The following is an 18,109-nucleotide window of genomic DNA, read 5'->3' on the forward strand; positions in this document are numbered from 1 at the left end:
GTATCCTGTTTGAAGTAGAAGTGTGATGAACAGATTTCAGGAAGTTTGAATTGTCTATGAACTCCAAATTATAAATACATTTGTAATAATAGCAATAACAATAACAATAATAATAATAATAATAATAATAATAATAATAATAATAATAATAATAATAATAATGATAATAATAACAATAATAATCATAATAATAATCATAATAATAATAATAATAATAACAACAACAACAACAACAATAATAATAAAGAACAATAGAATTTCTTATTTCTTTCTTATTTTCTTATTTATTCTTTATTTGTATAGTAGTAGTGCAGTACGGATCTCCTGGTTTTATAATATTCAGTGTCCTGAAATCTAGATGAAGTCAACAGCATTCTACTCATCAACAAACTGTCTAAATGCAAGACTCAAGAGGTTGAGAACATCCAATCGCTCAAATTCACTTTCACGTCTCTACTGCTGATGATGTCGTCAGTTTAGATGCCGACAACATTTTCGCGGGTCTTGGAATGGCAGTCCCAAATGAGAAGACACGATTATTGTATGGCTCAGCCCAGGAAAATAACTGATCCATCGCTTCACTTCTCTCTTCAAGCGCGCTCAAGTAAGACTTCAGATGACACTGCATGAATCCCAAGACGCGGTGGTGAGCAACGACGCGCCGGCCTTGGCAGCAGGACGCAAATGGAGACCAGCCAGAGCAGTGGAGGAGGCAGCAACAGTTCTCAGACATGCGGACACCGTGGGACATGTTCAGCAAGGAAGAGGAGGCCGTGGGTTAACAACTAACCGCCCAGCTTGGAACAGAGCCACAGCTCCAGAACAGATGAAGATGGTGGTGGAGGAAGTACGCCACCAGGAGGAAGCTGCAAGGTGGGCCAAAGCGGTCCTCCCTCGCTAAACGGGGCCAATGGGCACGGTGGGACAGTGCGGAGAGGAGGAAGATCTGCCGGAAGGACTTGTAGAGCATGGAAGCGAGGCGGCTTAGCTTTGTCATCAGAGCTACGTATGACGTCCTTCCAACAGCAGTTGATCTTCATCAGTGGTTGGGTGAAGAACCAGGATTGTGCCCTCTGCTCCAGGCCAGCCTCCCTCAAGCACATACTCACAGGGTGTAATGTCAGCCTCAAACAGGGACGGTACACCTGGCGTCACAACCAAGTCCTAAAGAGCCTTGCCTCCACCCTGGAAAACAAACGAGCTGCCACCAACCCCGTACCACCATCAGCATCCAACCACCTGCAAACAACCACCTTTGTCCGTGAGGGGGCTAAGGTAACCAGGAGCAGCCCAACACCACTGGAGCAAGGCCAGCTTCGCTTAGCCTGCGACTGGAAGATGCTGGTTGACGTTGGCCGGCAAATTGTATCTCCTCCAGAGATTGCAACCACCACCCTAAGGCCTGACGTGGTACTCTGGTCCCTTTCTCTCCCCTTCTCTCAGGAAGGTCTTCATCATTGAGCTTACCGCACCCTGGGAGGAGCAGTTAGGGTTAGTAGTAAATGGTTAATGGACTGTATCTTATATATTAGTACTAGTAATAATAGTATCATTATTACTACAATTACTATTGCCTTTTGGGCTATTGTTACCACTGGTATTATTGTAACGCCATTATTTGGGGTCAAGCATTAAGTTTTCTGTTTTTGTGTGGATTTTAATTGTTATTATTGTTATTATTATTATTATTATTATTATTATTATTATTATTAATACACTTTTACTTGGCAGGATACTCATCTCTCATCACCTATATCTTTATCATATGTGTTATTGTACCAATGATACAGCAAGGATTTGATCAAATAAAGGGTGAATGGTCAATGTTAAATGTCTAAAATAACATCTGGTAATACATTTTTTGAAGTGAACAGTATATTGTTATTGCTCGGATTTTATTATTTTTAATCTCTGCGTCTTTCGTGGGTCAAAAGTATCTGGAACAGGGGAACCGCAGTGCACGCAGACGTGGCTGAGGTCTCGTTGGAACCGGGACGTTTCAGATGTCCTGCCATTTGGGTTTGATCGACACGTTTCGAGCGGAAACGAGCGAAAAACTGTCTTCATTTTTCCACTTGTAGAAGAACGTTGGCGCGATTTGATTTGTTTCGGGAACGGGGGGGGGGGACGTCATCACCCTAAGTTATATAAGTCCAAGCCCGCTGCGTTTCGAGGGAACCCGGAAAACTCAAGGTACATTTTGCTCCACTCAGCCTGTGAGTTTGGATCGGAGCTGGTTTCGCTGCCGAAGACGCGAGTGACATTGGAGGTCTTCGGGGCACGAGAGCATTGAACGGGGTTTATCCGGCGTTTCTCCCCTTGTGATCAAGGGGCCGTCACACGCAGCGCAGCATTGACATCTCCAGCAACCCGGCCACTGGCCACAGCCACCCCCCCCCCCCCATGCCATTTGAGCTGGAGACCCCCGGCCTTACAGCGGGCGGTCGCTCCGACTTTGGACTACAGCCCCCGTGGGCCTTTGCGGCAGCTCGTCTGTGCGCACGCGGGGACTCCTCGTGATGACAGCGAATGACAGCAGCGGATCCTGACTGGAGGCGATCGGAAGCAAACACAGCCCGTTTCCGAGATAACCCCATCGGCGGCGCCTGGACCTGCCCGTGGACGCCTATCGCGCCGCAAACCCAAGTCGGTACGTCGCCGAGTTCCCGCCGTGTCGTTTCGTTCGGCGGGTTTTGGCGAGCGAGCGAGCGGGCGATTGTCATTTTAATGCTAAGCTAACGAGGCTAGCTAGCTTACGTTACCCCTCTGCCCTGTTTTGGCTAGTTCGCGTTAGCTGCACGTACGTTGGCACAGTGGGTGCGAGGTCGCTGTTTCGAAATGTAAGTGCGCCGCCTACGACGCCGACGCATGCCACCAACCTGCCGTGTTTCTGTTTTCTTGTCAATGTGATTAAAAAAAAAAAAAAAAAAAAGGTATGGTCATGTTATCATGGTGCCCCCCCCCATTTAGCTTGGTGTGAAGCTCAGCGTTAGCCGCGCTAGCTGTTCGACGTCAGGTTAACTCAGCCCGCTGGTTAATTTGAAGGTGTTTACAAGCTTAGGTTGTCGCTCAATGGACACATTTCGATCAGTAAAACACGATTTGAGTCTATACTCCAACCGCATACATTGTCTCCGGTGGTTCTCACTTCGTTTTGCTTGGGCATGGCATATTAGGTGTTATGGTGTTATGTTATGTTAATTTGCGCTTTAGACGCCGAGGGCCGAGACATGATAACAGTCCCAATTGCCTGAAGACCCAGCTGTCCAGAGCTGTATCTGTGTCTCCCCAACTTATTATCCTGGTTACTTAGACTATCAGTATCCCAACTGGACTCACGGTGGCTGGCATCCTTTAATCTCGAAAATTGGAGATTGTTTAGTAGCAGTGGTCACGTAAAAAAAAAACAAAACCCAAAACATAAGTGAAACGAAGGCAAGTTGAACCGATGCGTCTCTGTAAGGATGGGGCAGATTCCTCATTATGAAGAACTCTACACCTGATCACATCTCATACATTTCAGACGTGGTGGGCACCTTTGGCCATGGTCCATCTTGATCCCACAGATAAGTGCAGCTCGATGGGAGTGAAGGGTTGGGACAACAAGGGACAGTAGTGATAAGTTGAATATTTGTGGGCAAAGGACTTATAGGATACCTGCGTTTTATTTTCCTTTACTGCGAGCACAATCCAACACCTACCTCAGCAATGTTTAGGTGATTTGATATTTTGGGGGTGATATTTGTGTGATCCTAAAAGTAAAACCGAAAAATAAAATGGAGAGTACTTTATACAATGTTAATTTATCTCCCTCTAAATGACGTTATCAGCAGTAGTGTACAAGTAGGTGGTTTAGGTGTTAACACCATTCCAAATGATTCAAAAAGCAAATTTTCTCGGAAAACCCTTCCAAGTTCTCGAGATACATTTTTTTCAAATTATTTGTCACTATAATATCACCTTACAACATTCCAAGCATATTCCCGTGAGCAGCTGTTCATTTACAGCAATGATATTATAGACCTTGCATCTTGAGACAGCGCCTGAAAAGTAGAATAATAAACAAATTAATTTAAACTCTCTAAGCTTAAGGAGCAGAAGAATATACTGTTGACCTGAATGGAGTTTTTTATTATTGATCAATGGCAACTCCATTTCACGGAAACTGAGCAGTCAAATCAAGCAATTAATCGAAAAAAACAATGCCAAATAATTGTGTCCAGTATACACAATTAGGAGTGTTGTTATATGTTATATTGTGAATAGCTGTGTCCTTTAAGCCACTAGTTGAGCCAGAAAATGGACTTTCATCCCCTGCCAGTCAGGGACAGTTTTTGTGTTCCTCTTCTCTTCGGAAATTGAAATCCCTTTTCCTCTGTAAAGTTGATGGTGCTGCCTGGAAATGGGGTCACTGAGATTTTGCTGCAGTCAGGGTTGCATTCAGGAAGTCAGAAAGTCAACCACTTGGATGCCTCTCCTTGCGGAAAGTGGGTGTGGTTTAAATTGAACATTTAAAAAAAATATGACTACGAACAAGGGTGTGATGTGTTTTTTTATTTTATTTTATTTTTATAAATGATTGGAAAACATAATAGAAGTTTTTAAACGTTTTTTCAATTCCATTGTCCTTTCACTAAACTTAGCTGACATTGTTTAGGTATAAGCACGAGTTGAGGCTGGGATTAAGGCTGGGATTGGCTGGTGGGCCAGTTTGTGTCTTAAAGCAACACTATGTAACTTTTTTTTGTCTTTTAATAACTTCAAAATCATTTTGATGGTATGTAATATAGAGAATGGCACCTTTTTCACCCCCTTGCCGAACACCTTTTCTTGCACTAAGTAACTTTTGTGTTCGGGTTAAAAACCATGGGAAAAGTGTGTTACGCTTACCGCATTACATCACTTGCTTGATCAGGGTTTCTGGTAGCCGCTAATTGCCTTTTTTTTGCCTGGTAATATTTATAAAAACACCCCCGATAAATTATAAACTTGCCGGGCAAAATTGTCCAGTACTAATGCCAATACCAAACGTAGCTGCTCCACCTCCTTCGACGGCGCAGGCGAGACTGGCCAGTGGTGCGCCCTGCACCCTCACCTCAGCCGTTGCACGCCGGCACTCACTTTCATTGCGCCATAGGGTTCGTTTCCCTCTGAATCGCGTGTGGAAGATGATCTGCCAGGCCGAGCACATCTGGTACCTTCATCGGTAGCAGAGGGCCCTGTCCCTGCCCGCGCCCTCTCCATTTGTCCGGTAAAATAAATTATTTTCAGGCACCGGACCGAGTTTTACGACAGTGGCGTAAAAGTGCAATTGCACTCAGAAACTGTAGGGACGCCAAATACCAAAAGTTACATAGTGCTGCTTTAATTCCAGGTAAATTATTCAAGTAGGACTAAGTGAAGTGTATTTTCTTTTTTTGTGGTACATGAAAGCATTCTTCAAATATAATTTTTACATTATATTAAGATATTTTTTCCACTCTTCCTCAAATTAGTCTATTACCATTCCATTTGCAGGGCAAGTCCTTTATGCTTCTTCTGCAATATACAATTCTAAGCTTTTCTATTAAAGAAAAAGGAAAACCACAAGGTATGATCAAAGATAAAAAAGACAGCATGATGGTATTCTATGAAATATAGGCCTATCGTTACGGTGTGAACAATGTTTAAAATGTATTAACATGAAGATTACATGCTCTGGTTTGCACTATCCTACAAAAAGGACCGCCATGAAACATTGGAGTTATTTTTATCCTGCACGTTTGTGTGCAGTCATTGTCATTTAGGCCCCTCCACAGGGTGACACACACTCTGGTTGACTGGAAGCTTTCAGATTATTCTCATGCAGTTTCTTCATATTAGTTGTGTGCAGAGCAGCAGAAGATATTGTGTGTCGAGATAGTGAGACAGGGACAGTCAAGGGGTCTCTGAACCGTTGCCACCTTTTTGGAAAGGGAAATCATTTTGAATAGTCTACGAAATGTACTGTGTTCCGCGGTCTCCGTTGGTACAACTCATCGTAAGATGGGGTGCAGTGCTTTTTTTGTACTCTGTGTTAAAATGATAATTCCTTGTCGTTTGCTCTAATCTCTTCATTAACAGCTGGTTATTGTCCTTTTAATGTCACATCAGTGGTGTTAGGATTTGGTAGCCGTTGTGCCTTGGCCATCATCACTTTCACACACATTGCTGAGAGCACTGGTCTGCCTTCCCTTCCAGACTGTTTGGTTTTTAGTTTAGTTTCTCTCTTCTGCTTTAAAGTTCCCCTAGTACACGGTGGGACTGACTCACCGTACGGCTTATTTGATCTTCATTTTTGGAACTGCGAGGCACATGGGAGGCATGAGACATGACAGGAGAGCCGTCAGCTAGTTGTTTTTTCTTCCTGTGAGGAATGTGCTAGCTTGTTCAAGAACTTGCAAGTGCCTGCATGCAGGCGCGCTGTCTACCTGTCAGCAGTGCGAGTGTACCCCTTGCAAGGGAACTAAAAAAGAAACAATTTTAGTTTGTGAATATCTTTTGGTCCTTGATTAAAATGATAAAACCATTGTCAGAAAGCTTTGTCAGAAATTCACTACCCCATCCACTTCTCACACTGCTTCTGATTTGGGAATGCCAGGCCTGGTTCATATTTCTTAATATGCATAACCTATTGAATTTCTCAGTGATTTCAAGCACGATGCTTTGGTTGTCTGTTAGCTTGCGGGTCTGCTTGAGGCGGTTTTGCTCCGTCTCCCCTCACTCACCTCCAAGTCCAAGCTGCACAGTCTAGTCTGTTTACCATGTTAGCAGCCAACCACAAAGAGGCCTTTTGTGTAACGGACTCCCTGGAAATCATTTAAATTTCACGCATTCAATCTAGTTCTATGTCATGCCTGTGTATATTTGGAAACGGGAAACATTGATTTGCATATCCAGTGTGTGTAGTGACACCCTTGACTTAATTGGAAAGAAAGCTTGACATAGAAGGGCCTTCTTCGCCAGAGTGTTTAAAGCACAGTCAATGCACATATGACGTGAGTGTCATGTGTGAGTTAGGATGCCTGGTTCTCCTGCAGGAAGCCGGAGGTATTCCCGCTCTTCCTCCTAGAATACACCATGCCTAAATGGTGAGAGCTGAAAAAAGTAATTGCCCGCTATCAGCAGGCCAAAACAGTGTGATTTTATTTTAGATGTAGGTTATTTTATTTCACGTCTCCCTATGGAATGTAACGTGCGTATGGAACGAAACCTGGTGTATTAGAGACACTTTCTCTGTGGCTGTCTCCCCGATTGCCTCCTCTCCATGCGTTTTGCGCAGAAAATGATCTGAACGAGTCTACGGGTCGTGCCCTGTTCCTCCGTATCTTATCCCCACACTGTTTTTAGTTGTTTTATTTGGAGGAATGGGACTCAGTCCATGTTCGGATGTGGGCGATTCATACATATAAAAATATATTTATGATTCCCCTAATTTACACACATGGACAAATTTGTTGGTACCCTTACAGCTCATCGAAACATGGCTTCATTCCTCCTGAAAAGTGATGACATTTAAAGCAATTTTCTCATGTGTACCTGCATGCCTTTGGTATGTCATAGAGTAAAGAAAAGAAACTGGTAAAAGAGATAAATTATTGCTAAAGAGATCATTATATTCTAAAATGACCTGGACAGATTTGTTGGTACCCCTTAGAAAAGATTATAAATAATTGGATTTTCGTGATATTTCAAACTGACTGTTTTCTTTAATTGGTATCACACAGGTCTTCAATCTTTTATAATCAGTCATTCAGCCTATTTAAATGGAGAGAAGTAGTCACTCTGCTTTTTGGTATCATTGTGTGCCACACTGATCATGGACCAGAAAAAGCAAAGGAGAAAGTTGTCTGAGGAGATCTGAAAGAAAATTATAGACAAGCATGTTAAAGGTATAGGCTATAAGACCATCTCCAAGCAGCTTGATGTTCCTGTGACTACAGTTGCAAATATCATTAAGAAGTTTAAGGTCCATGGGACTGTAGCCAACCTTCCTGGACGCGGCCGCAAGAAGAAAATCGACCCCCGATTGAACAGAAGTATCATGCGAATGGTAGAAAAAGAGCCAAGGACAACTTCCAAAGAGGTACAAGCTGAACTCCAAGGTCAAGGTACATCACCGTCTGATCGCACCATCCGTCGCTTTTTGAGTGACAGTGGGCTCCATGGAAGAAGACCCAGGAGCACTCCACTTTTGAAAGAAATACATAAAGCCAGACTGGAATTTACTAAAATGCATATTGACAAGCCACAATGCTTCTGGGAGAATGTCCTTTGGACAGATGAGTCAAAACTGGAGCTTTTTGGCAAGTCACATCAGCTCTATGTTCACAGACCAAAAAATTAAGCTTTCAATGAAAAGAACAACATACCTACTGTGAAACATAGAGGAGGCTCGGTTATGTTTTGAGGCTGCTTTGCTGTATCTGGCACGGGGTGCTTTGAATCTGAGCAGGGCACAATGAAATCTCAAGACTATCAAGGCATTCTGGAGTGAAACATACTGCCCAGTGTCAGAAAGCTCTGTCTTATTCGGTCAGGGGTCCTCCAATAGGATAACGACCCAAAACACACAACTAAAAGCACCCAAGAATGGATAAGAACAAAACATTGGACTATTCTGAAGTGGTCTTCTATGAGCCCTGATCTGAATCCTATCGAGCATCTATGGAAAGAGCTGAAACATGCAGTCTGGAGAAGGCGCCCTTCAAACCTGAGACAGCTGGAGCAGTTTGCTCAGGAAGAGTGGGCCAAACTACCTGTTGACAGGTGCAGAGGTCTCATTGAGAGATACAGAAATTGCTTGTTTGCAGTGAATGCCTCTAAAGGTTGTGCAACAAAATATTAGGTTAAGGGTCCCATCATTTTTGACCATGCCATTTTCATTTGTTTTATTATATAAAATATTCTGTTGAATCAAAAATCAAAAGCAAAGTCTGATTAATATTATGGAATAAACAATGATGGATGGCAATTACTTTTGTGAGTTTCAAGTAATTTCAGAGAAAATTGTGGGTTATTTTTTCGTCAAAGGGTACCAACAAATTTGTCCAGGCCTTTTTAGAAAATAATTGATCTCTTTAGCATTAGTTAATCTCTTTTCAGAGTTTCTTTGCTTTAATCTAAGACATACCAAAGGCATGCAGGTATACATGAGAGAATTGCTTTTAATTTCAGTTTAATCACTAATTTCAATCACTTTTCAGTAAGGAATGACGCATTGTTTCAATGAGTGGTAAGGGTACCAACAAATTTGTCCACGTTTAATAATATAGTATAATTCCTCATTGAAATGTTATCCCTACGCATTTTGTAAGCTTCTGTCTGTTTTATCCTGTTATTGTAATGGACACTGACTGGAAAATAACAAGCCAAAAAGAAAAACGTCAGCTCGACTTGAGGAATCTCAGTCGACTGATGGCTTTCCGACTGATGATTCAACTCGTTGACTTTCAGGGGCCAGCCCTAGACTGACCGTATGCTGTCTGATCTCTCCTCCAGCTGCTTGCCTCCACCTGCCTGAGCCCGGCAAGATGGTGAAGCCAGACATCCACACTCTGGCCCACCACCTGAAGCAGGAGCGGCTCTACGTGGCCTCTGAGAAGCAGCTGATCCAGCGTCTCAACGGCGATGTGCTGAAGACGGCCGAGCGGCTGTACCGCGCGGCCTGGATTGCCAAGCAGCAGAGGATCAACCTTGACCGGCTCATCCTCACAAGGTCAGCCCCGCCACCACCCTAGATCCCCCCCCCCCCATACCAAATAAACCGGGAATGCACACGCACCACTTTTCAAGTGTCACTTTCATGAGCCAGTATTAGACTGAGTGGAAGGTTACAAAAGTCTTCTGTTTAATTTAGCCTGCAAACTGCAAACATAGCTTGGTAACTCTGCTGAGTTGCCGAGTGCATTATGAGGCTCATTCCACATTATCACATTCTAGAACCTTTCTACTAATCCTAGTAAATATTCTGAATACGACATACCAATATATGTATGTCAAACAATAATTTCTGGGTTGTTTTACCGAAAAGCATGAGCAATATGAGACCCACTTTCCTCCTGCTTATGAAATGAATGGAGAGTGAAGTTGCCAGGATGTGTTTGGCTTGGCTCTTTGTTTGTTTATTTTGGTCTTTGGAGAACATTGACCACCAATCATTTCTCCCGAAGTGATACTGGGAAAGTGTACAAAAAGGTATCAGTTCATCACAGTTGAGGACCTTTTTTAGTTTCAAACTTCCTTTTTTAAGGTAGCATTCTAAATAACCAGCATGGCACCGTATCTGAAACTGTGGGGGTTGATGCTGTTTGCCTAAAGCGTATCTGATCAATAATTATATAAGCTGCTGACCTTAGCACAGACATCTTGTGTCCACAAATATCAACATTTATTTCAGTATTGATATTTCCAATATTGTCTAAATTTTAAGGTACTAATAATCAATGCTTAATGGCATCAAGACAAGGGACAATGGTATTTTTTACAAGGGCTTTCAATCAATTAAAATATTTAATCACAATTAATCACATGATTGTCCATAGTTGATCATGATTAATCGCAAATTAATCTGACACTTTTCATCTGTTCAAAATGTACCTTAAAGGGGTATTTTTTAAGTGTTTAATACTCTTATCGACATAGGAGTCGACAAATATTCTTGCTTTATGCAAATGTATTTTTATTGCAAATCAATGAACAACCTAAACAATGACAAATATTGTGCAGAAACCCTCAAAGGTACTGCATTTAGCATTAAAAAAATTCTCAAATCTTAACATGGCAAACTCAAGCCAAACAAGTATCTGTAAAGCACTAAAATGTCCCAGTTTTAAAACATTCATTCCCAAATTGGCCCGGTTTTTCATCTCAGTTCAACGAAAAATAATAATAATAATAATAATAATAATAATATTATACTTGTTTTCAGCGCTTACATAGACATTTACCATGTTCTGTCTCACTCATTACCTAACCCGATCAAGAGAACATAAACAATGCACTACTCGTATGATTGATTGTGTGTCAGTCAATCAATGTGTCGATGTCAAGGCGGTTGCTAGCCGACAGTTGTGGCACTTTCTCTCCCGCTGTCCTCCCGTTGAGATATTTTCCTGTAAATCTCCCATGTTTTTAAACTTTAAAAAAGTTTAGCTGTGAAGGTGTGTTTAGTTAAGCTGTCTGATCAGAACGAGGTTCCCCCGCCTTCTCAGTCACTTTCCCCCCTTGCCTCCCTATTGCGTTAATGCGTCAATAAAAAAGTTTAAAACTTGCATTAATGTGTTATCACATAAACTTTGACAGCCCTATTTTTTACTTTTACTTTTTTAGAATATAAGCGGTTTAAAGAACCATTTAAAACTCTTGCGTTAACACTGTCAATATTCACCTGAGCAGTGTCTTGCAGGGGGGGCCTCCTTCATACCAGGGCACTCTTGCAAGAGATGCAGACTAAGAGGAGCCCTTTCATCAAGAAGCATGCTATACAGTTAGGGCTGCGGGATTATGGCTAAAATGATAATCATGATTATTTTGCTCAAGCGGACAAATTAAAAAATTTAATTAAATCATCCCCAGCTATGATTAATTAATTGTGGAGGCCAATATCGACATTGCGATTACTATACAATTTTATAGCCGTTTCCTGAATCTCCCCCCATAGATTAATAAAGTGTTTATTTTAACCATGAAACCTCCTGGTCCCACAGTGCCGAGGCCTCTCCGGCCGAGTGTTGCCAACATGCCAAAGTGCTGGAGGACACGCAGTTCATTGACGGCTACAAGACTCTGGGCTTCCAGGAGAGCATCTACGGCGAGTTTCTGGCCAGGATCCGAGAGAACCCCCGCCTGGTGGCGTCCTGCCTGGTGGCCGGGGAGCGGCTAAACCAGGAGCACACCCAGGGCGTCATTCACACCGTCTTCACCTCGCTGTACGGAAACTGCATTATGCAGGAGGACGAGAGCTACCTGCTGCAGGTCAGGAGCTCGAAATAAATCATGGGTTCCACGTAGAATGTTTCTCTCCTTGTCAAAACACATTTACATCTCCAAATTTAACAACTTAATCCTCTCTTATCTCAAATCATGATCATTTAGTTGTGTGCCTGATAGGGTTAGGAAATATTGAGGGATCTGTCTATGGAGCTCGGCAGTCGTCCACGAGCCCGCCGCAGAGGATCCGCACAGAACGCGCTGCCCGACGTCCGCACTTATTCCGTCCGAGTTACTTCTAAAATCAACAAAAACATCTCTTGAAATAATAAAAAATATCTGGAAGGAAGCAAATTCAATAATTAAATAGATATAAGTCAAACATGGCAATTTAAAATAACTGTAATGTCTGTTATTTATTTATTTATTTATTTATTTATTTATTTGTCCCTTTTAAAAACAATTCCAGGACAGATCCAGTAGCAACAGGGTCTGTTGCTTTAAGACATTGCATTGTGGGTAATGTAGGAGCCTTGTCTGCACATGGCTGGAGGGGGATGCTTGACAGAGAGACCACTATGAGAGCTGATAGACTTGTTGCTTGTTATTACTTTATCCTAAAACATAGAAGGTAACTGTATGTCTACAACCTGTCCTCAAATAAATGCAAGTCTACAGAGTCCTGCCTCATGGAGTCTCTGTGGAAGGAAATCATTCCGTGTAGGTTAGGGTTACTTTATAATCCCAACAATAAAAAAGTTCCATCCAAACGGACTAAACACTGCATGTACGTCAGAGACCTTTCATCCACTTTGGGGACTACAATAAAATGTACAAGATTGAGACCCGTTGCCCTTTTGCGGTAAGCAAACTCCAAATGTGTAGACACAAACATGGAATATTTTTTTGACTGACTTGGCGTGAGTAAGTAAATTCCGCCATACCTGTATCAACAAATGTCTGAGGTCTAAAAAATGCATTTTAATCTTGTCGGCTAATCGTTAATGATTTGTTAACAAGGGTCGGCTATTGGTCAGAAACAAAATTCAGACATAGCATCCCTGAAGCAAACATAATATTCTGTTAATCATGTCATATTGCTTATTACTAATTCATTACAAGTTGGACCGTCAGCACAGGTTGCTGCTGTAGGCTACTTTTTAATTTGCCAGAACGTCTCATAATGACAAATGCCAGTTCAGTTGCTTTGCATAAAATCAAACCTGTTTAGGCTTGTAAACAGACAGAACCAGACCGTTAAAACTGGCTATTGACCAAACTCTTTTTGTCCCTGATACACTTTCAGACTCTGATACACTATTTAATTGTATTTTTTAGGCTAACCAACTGAATAAAAATGATTTCACATATTCTTTAAATTTTTTTTGCTCATTCTTATTAAAACATCATATTCAAATACTTGTGACTACAGTACGTAAAATTTGCCTTGTTTCCGTTTTGGTAACTTATAGCATGCCTACATGGACCTCTTATGCTCCTTTTTACACATGTTAATATAGGTCTCTGAGGTCCCCGTAGTGAAATCAAACTCATACATTGGCATTTATTGAGAGTACCGTATTTCCTCAAATAGTGACGGGGGCTTTTATCTACCTCAACTTCTGTTTGGGTGCCGTGCTCCTCAAAATAATATATATGAACTTGCATTTTTTTTTTCCCCGGAGACACTGGAACGGAACCGTGGACCAGAGATCGATCTCGCTCGATTACGCGAGAGAATGACAAAAAGACACAGTTTGCCTCAGGGGCTTCTACTGCGAACACCGCAGGAACCCAGATCCCCGCGTCAATTTGTTCTTATCTTGTTCTGATATTGTGTTTTTGGTCCAAAAATTCTACTTATTTATAAGTGTACCTCCACCTTTACTCCATTTTATTTATTTGGTAAACTTTCACTGATTTCACCTTATCAGTCCACTGAAATCTGTTTCTGAACAAATGTGAGGTGAGAAATAAGCAATCAAGTTGCTGAATCTTCACTCCTAATAGATCAACAAGGCCTCATTTAAAAGTTAGTTGTAGACTTGGGTTGCCATCCTCCAGGCTTGTGGGAGAGAAGGACAACACACTGTGACGCACCTGGACTGTCACATGCGGGGATTTTTTTGTTTTATGTAAACATCAGAAAATAAAATGAATACATCTACAATAAAAACACTATTTTTATTGGTTTTGCTTGGAGAAATGCCCAGCGTAGCGGATTGGGGCGGATGATATGAAGAAATCCGTGATGAGCTGATGTCAGCTCATGCAGAGAGTAGAAAAAACCTTTGAAGTCAGAAGCGAGTGTTGGGTTCACCGCGATTACTTTGTCATTAGTTTACCTCATTATTTAACACTTTGGCCACGTCTAATATGAATACCAGACATTGTAACATTATATGACAGAAATTAAGGAAAAGCATAATAGGTCCCGTTTATAAGCAGACTATTGTAATAGAAAACTGGAGAATGTTTCTATCCTAGTTTTAAGAGGTTTTAGTCTGTCCAGAAGCAATAATGTTTTGTTTTTCAGATGTTAGTCTACTTTAACTCTGTTTTATTCTATTTAACTCTCAGGTGATACATCTTCTCAGATAGTTTTTTTTAATATGTATGAACCCCCCCCCAGGTGTTGCGGTACCTGGTGGAGTTTGAGCTGAAGGAAAATGACAACCCGCGGCGCCTGCTGCGGCGGGGCACGTGCGCCTTCAGCATCCTGTTCAAGCTCTTTTCTGAGGGCCTGTACTCGGCGAAGCTCTTCCTCACCGCCACGCTGCATGAGCCCATCATGCAGCTGCTGGTGGAGGACGAGGACCACCTGGAGACGGACCCCGCCAAGGTGACAGAGCGGCTAACGCCCGCCCAGCAGGAGCGCTTCGGTGAGAAGGGTTCTGAGGGCTACCGGCAGCGCGTGCAGGCGGCCGTGGAGGCCAATGAGGCCAAGCTAGTGGCGCTGGTCAACAAGTTCATCGGCTACCTGAAGCAGAACACCTACTGCTTCCCGCACAGCCTGCGCTGGATCGTGTCGCAGATGTACAAGACACTGTCGTGCGTGGAGCGGCTGGAGGTCGGCGAAGTGCGCACCATGTGCACTGACCTGCTGCTCACCTGCTTCATCTGCCCGGCCATCGTCAACCCCGAGCAGTACGGCATCATCTCGGACGCCCCTATCAACGAAGTGGCCCGATTCAACCTCATGCAGGTCAGTGGCTGAGCACAGGTCAGGGTCTTCACATACCCCCAAATGGGTTGTGGTCGGTGTATTTACAACAGAATTTTAAATTAATCCTATCAACTTATCCCACATACAAATGCATGGAAATGAAACAACCTTGTAACAAAGCATTATGTAATAACTTGCATACAAAAAACTATCTCATGTTCATTATGACACCCGCATTTTATAATACACATCTTAAACTCAATACATAATATGTTTTGCCGCATTGTGTAATAACCTATAACATAATGCAATGGTTATTACGTATTGCGGGGGTTACAACTTTTCATGATGACTTAAGTAAACAATAAGAGAACACAATGCATCACCCTTTCTGTTACACAGGTCGGACAACTGTTGCAGCAGCTGGCGATGGCTGGCAATGATGGAGACCCCAGGCGGAAAAGCAGTCTGTCCAAATTTGATAAAGTAAGCGCCTTACCTAGCAGCCCTGATCAAAGAGTTGCAATCGTAGTAACTGCTATTATTAAGTCACCGTTCTGGGTTCGTCACCTCAGAGCTGTGTGGCTGCCTTTCTGGACGTGGTGATTGGAGGGAGAGCAGTGGAGACTCCACCCATGTCCTCAATGAACCTTCTGGAAGGCCTCAGCAGGACTGTGTTCTACATGACACACAACCAGCTGCTAGCTCTGGTAGGCTGCAGATTCAGTGATGATACTGATGATACAGCAACTGTTTCATTTTGTATTCTATTTTAGCATTCAATATAGATTTATTTTTTATTTTTTAATTATTAACACAAATATATGACCGGGGATTAATGACCCAGGGACTGATCAAATCATATTGTTATCTTTAGTCACTATGATATAAACTTTAGACTACGTTTTTAAAGTGTCTTGATTGTAACCTGATTGTAACCCCCTGCTGGCGAGCTCGGCGAGCCCAAACTTAACAACTCAACGTCCCTCTTATAAATTGAACAAAGTTGATTCCCACAGTCAGAGAAAATGTCTTTATTTAAAGGGCACAAAACAAAACAAAAACAATAAACATTTCCTAAATGTCTTTCCCAGGTCGACTTTGTGCGCAGTGTGATGGCGGGCGACCACCTGCGGGAGGAGGAGCACGTGGCCCTGGAGACGCTGCTGTCCACCGTGCCCCAGTCCAGGACGGTGAAGAGCAACAGTCTGGAGCTCACGCCCTCCAACACACCCCAGTTGTCCCCGGCAACCACCCCCGCCAACAAGAAGAACAGACTCCCCATAGGTACTTGAACTCCTGCCGCGTCTGATTTTGCTTTGTATTTCTTTTTTGCTTTGTTATTACTCACTTGCAGCCGTGCTCCAGGTGTGTGAATGTATTATTAATGCGCTGGCCGTGGTGCAAACCACCGGTAATTTCGTGAGGTGAGAATTAGAAGGCCGCTGTAGCTTTCTTGTTTTCTCGTAAATACTAAAATTCGAAAAACCAGAAGTGGAACCGAGGACTGACGCGTTTCCTCTAATGAAGAACGAAATAAACAAGCCTGGCGGAGGGCTGATGGCCAGTGAGAGACACTTGTTTTTGCAGGAAGCTAATGAGCTCCTTCTCAGCTTGTTATAAAGATAATTAGCACGGCCTGGATCGGAGCTCAATTACAGAAATGACAACCAATTAAATTGCCAAATATAAATGAACTAATTTTAATTAGGATGGATGGAAAGATACATAGACTTTACCTTCATTAGGATTTCCAGGACAAATGATGCCGTAGCAACTCCCCCTCGATTAGAAGAGACCCACTTCTCTGTAAAATGTGGCTCCTTTGTACCTGAAATCCGACTTATGTAGAGTTGTAGGGCTTCACAATTAATCGTATTTTCATCAAGATCATGATTTCGGCCACTGTGGTATGTTAATCGCAAAAGGGTCGCCATCGCTAAATTCCATTTAGTACTCCGGGGTGCTAAAACCAAGCTTTCTCAGATGCAAACCAAACGAATCAGTAAATGAGAGTGTAGACAATCACAGACATCTGTTGAGTGTGCTGGTTAATCATCTTTTAGTTACTGCCAATTTCTCTTTACAGTAGTTAAACTGCGAGGTGCAGACTCAGGTTATTATTATGTGTTCAGAATATAGCACATCCCTGTGTCCAGCAAACTCCAAAGGAAAACATGTAACTGAATCCCAGCCATTGTGTAATATTTAGCAAAATAATAATAATAATAAAAAAAAAGATTTACTCAATTTATAAAAGATTCATGATCCCATTTTGTTGTAATACGGAACTGTATCATAACCTGATGATGCTATGAGTTATGCTATTAGTGTAGTAAAATAATTTAGGAATGCAATTCTCAACTTTATTGGTTTCAACTGCGTAGGCCCACACATTTTGCGCCACAAAAATGTATTTTTCATTCAACAGATCACAATTAGTGATCACAATAATAATCATTGCAGTTATAATGGTGTGATGATGGTGCACTCTGAAATCCCTCTCCTCTCAACCTTCAACCTATTCCTCTTCCATTTTTTCCTCCTGTGCTGCCAACCAATGACCAGGACAACACTTTGCCGCGATAACATCCTGGGACCCCACGGCCACCGCTCTGTCTGCTCATATTCCATTAGTAACCCCTTTTGGTGCGTAGCTGCTCAGCCGTTACAGGGTCTGGAACCAACCTGTTCATGTCTCTGTTTGTGGATTTTTAAACATAGCAGTGTGTCGGGTGTCCGCTAATACTCATCCCAGCACTAGCTCATGCACCGTACCGCAGTCACCCTGCCTCACCAGGTTGAGCTCAGCAGCGCTCCTGTCCACACGCTTTGTGCCCCCTTCACCGCGCTTCTTCAAAAATAGAGTTTTGCCTTTTTAAATTTTTTTGTTTGGTTTCACTCACTCGATTTTTTTTCCTAAGTTTTCCATTTCGCTTCTTCACTCAGCAGCATGTGGCTATTCATTTCCAGGTATTGTGGGGAAATAGCTCT

The 18,109-nt window shown here is 42.5% G+C and overlaps 1 protein-coding gene across 3 annotated transcripts in view; it reads left to right on the top strand.

Annotated features, from left to right (window-relative positions):
* Positions 1 to 2,556: 2,556 nt before the first annotated feature.
* gapvd1 (GTPase activating protein and VPS9 domains 1) overlaps positions 2,557 to 18,109 on the top strand; it is a 35,739-nt gene continuing 20,186 nt past the window's right edge. For 2 of the 3 annotated variants that reach the window (XM_080004059.1, XM_080004060.1), the window contains exons 1-8: positions 2,557 to 2,650; positions 9,520 to 9,736; positions 11,727 to 11,994; positions 14,582 to 15,154; positions 15,518 to 15,601; positions 15,691 to 15,825; positions 16,210 to 16,402; positions 17,684 to 17,764. In XM_080004059.1, coding sequence (XP_079860185.1) covers positions 9,552 to 9,736; positions 11,727 to 11,994; positions 14,582 to 15,154; positions 15,518 to 15,601; positions 15,691 to 15,825; positions 16,210 to 16,402; positions 17,684 to 17,764 — 1,519 coding nt within the window. In that variant the 5' untranslated portion in view covers positions 2,557 to 2,650; positions 9,520 to 9,551. The remainder of the gene's footprint in view (positions 2,651 to 9,519; positions 9,737 to 11,726; positions 11,995 to 14,581; positions 15,155 to 15,517; positions 15,602 to 15,690; positions 15,826 to 16,209; positions 16,403 to 17,683; positions 17,765 to 18,109) is intronic. The other variant, XM_080004061.1, reaches the window with a different exon arrangement.

The sequence above is a fragment of the Zeus faber genome (assembly GCF_960531495.2).
Source record: "Zeus faber genome assembly, chromosome: 7".
Classification (NCBI taxonomy): Eukaryota; Metazoa; Chordata; class Actinopteri; order Zeiformes; family Zeidae; genus Zeus; species Zeus faber.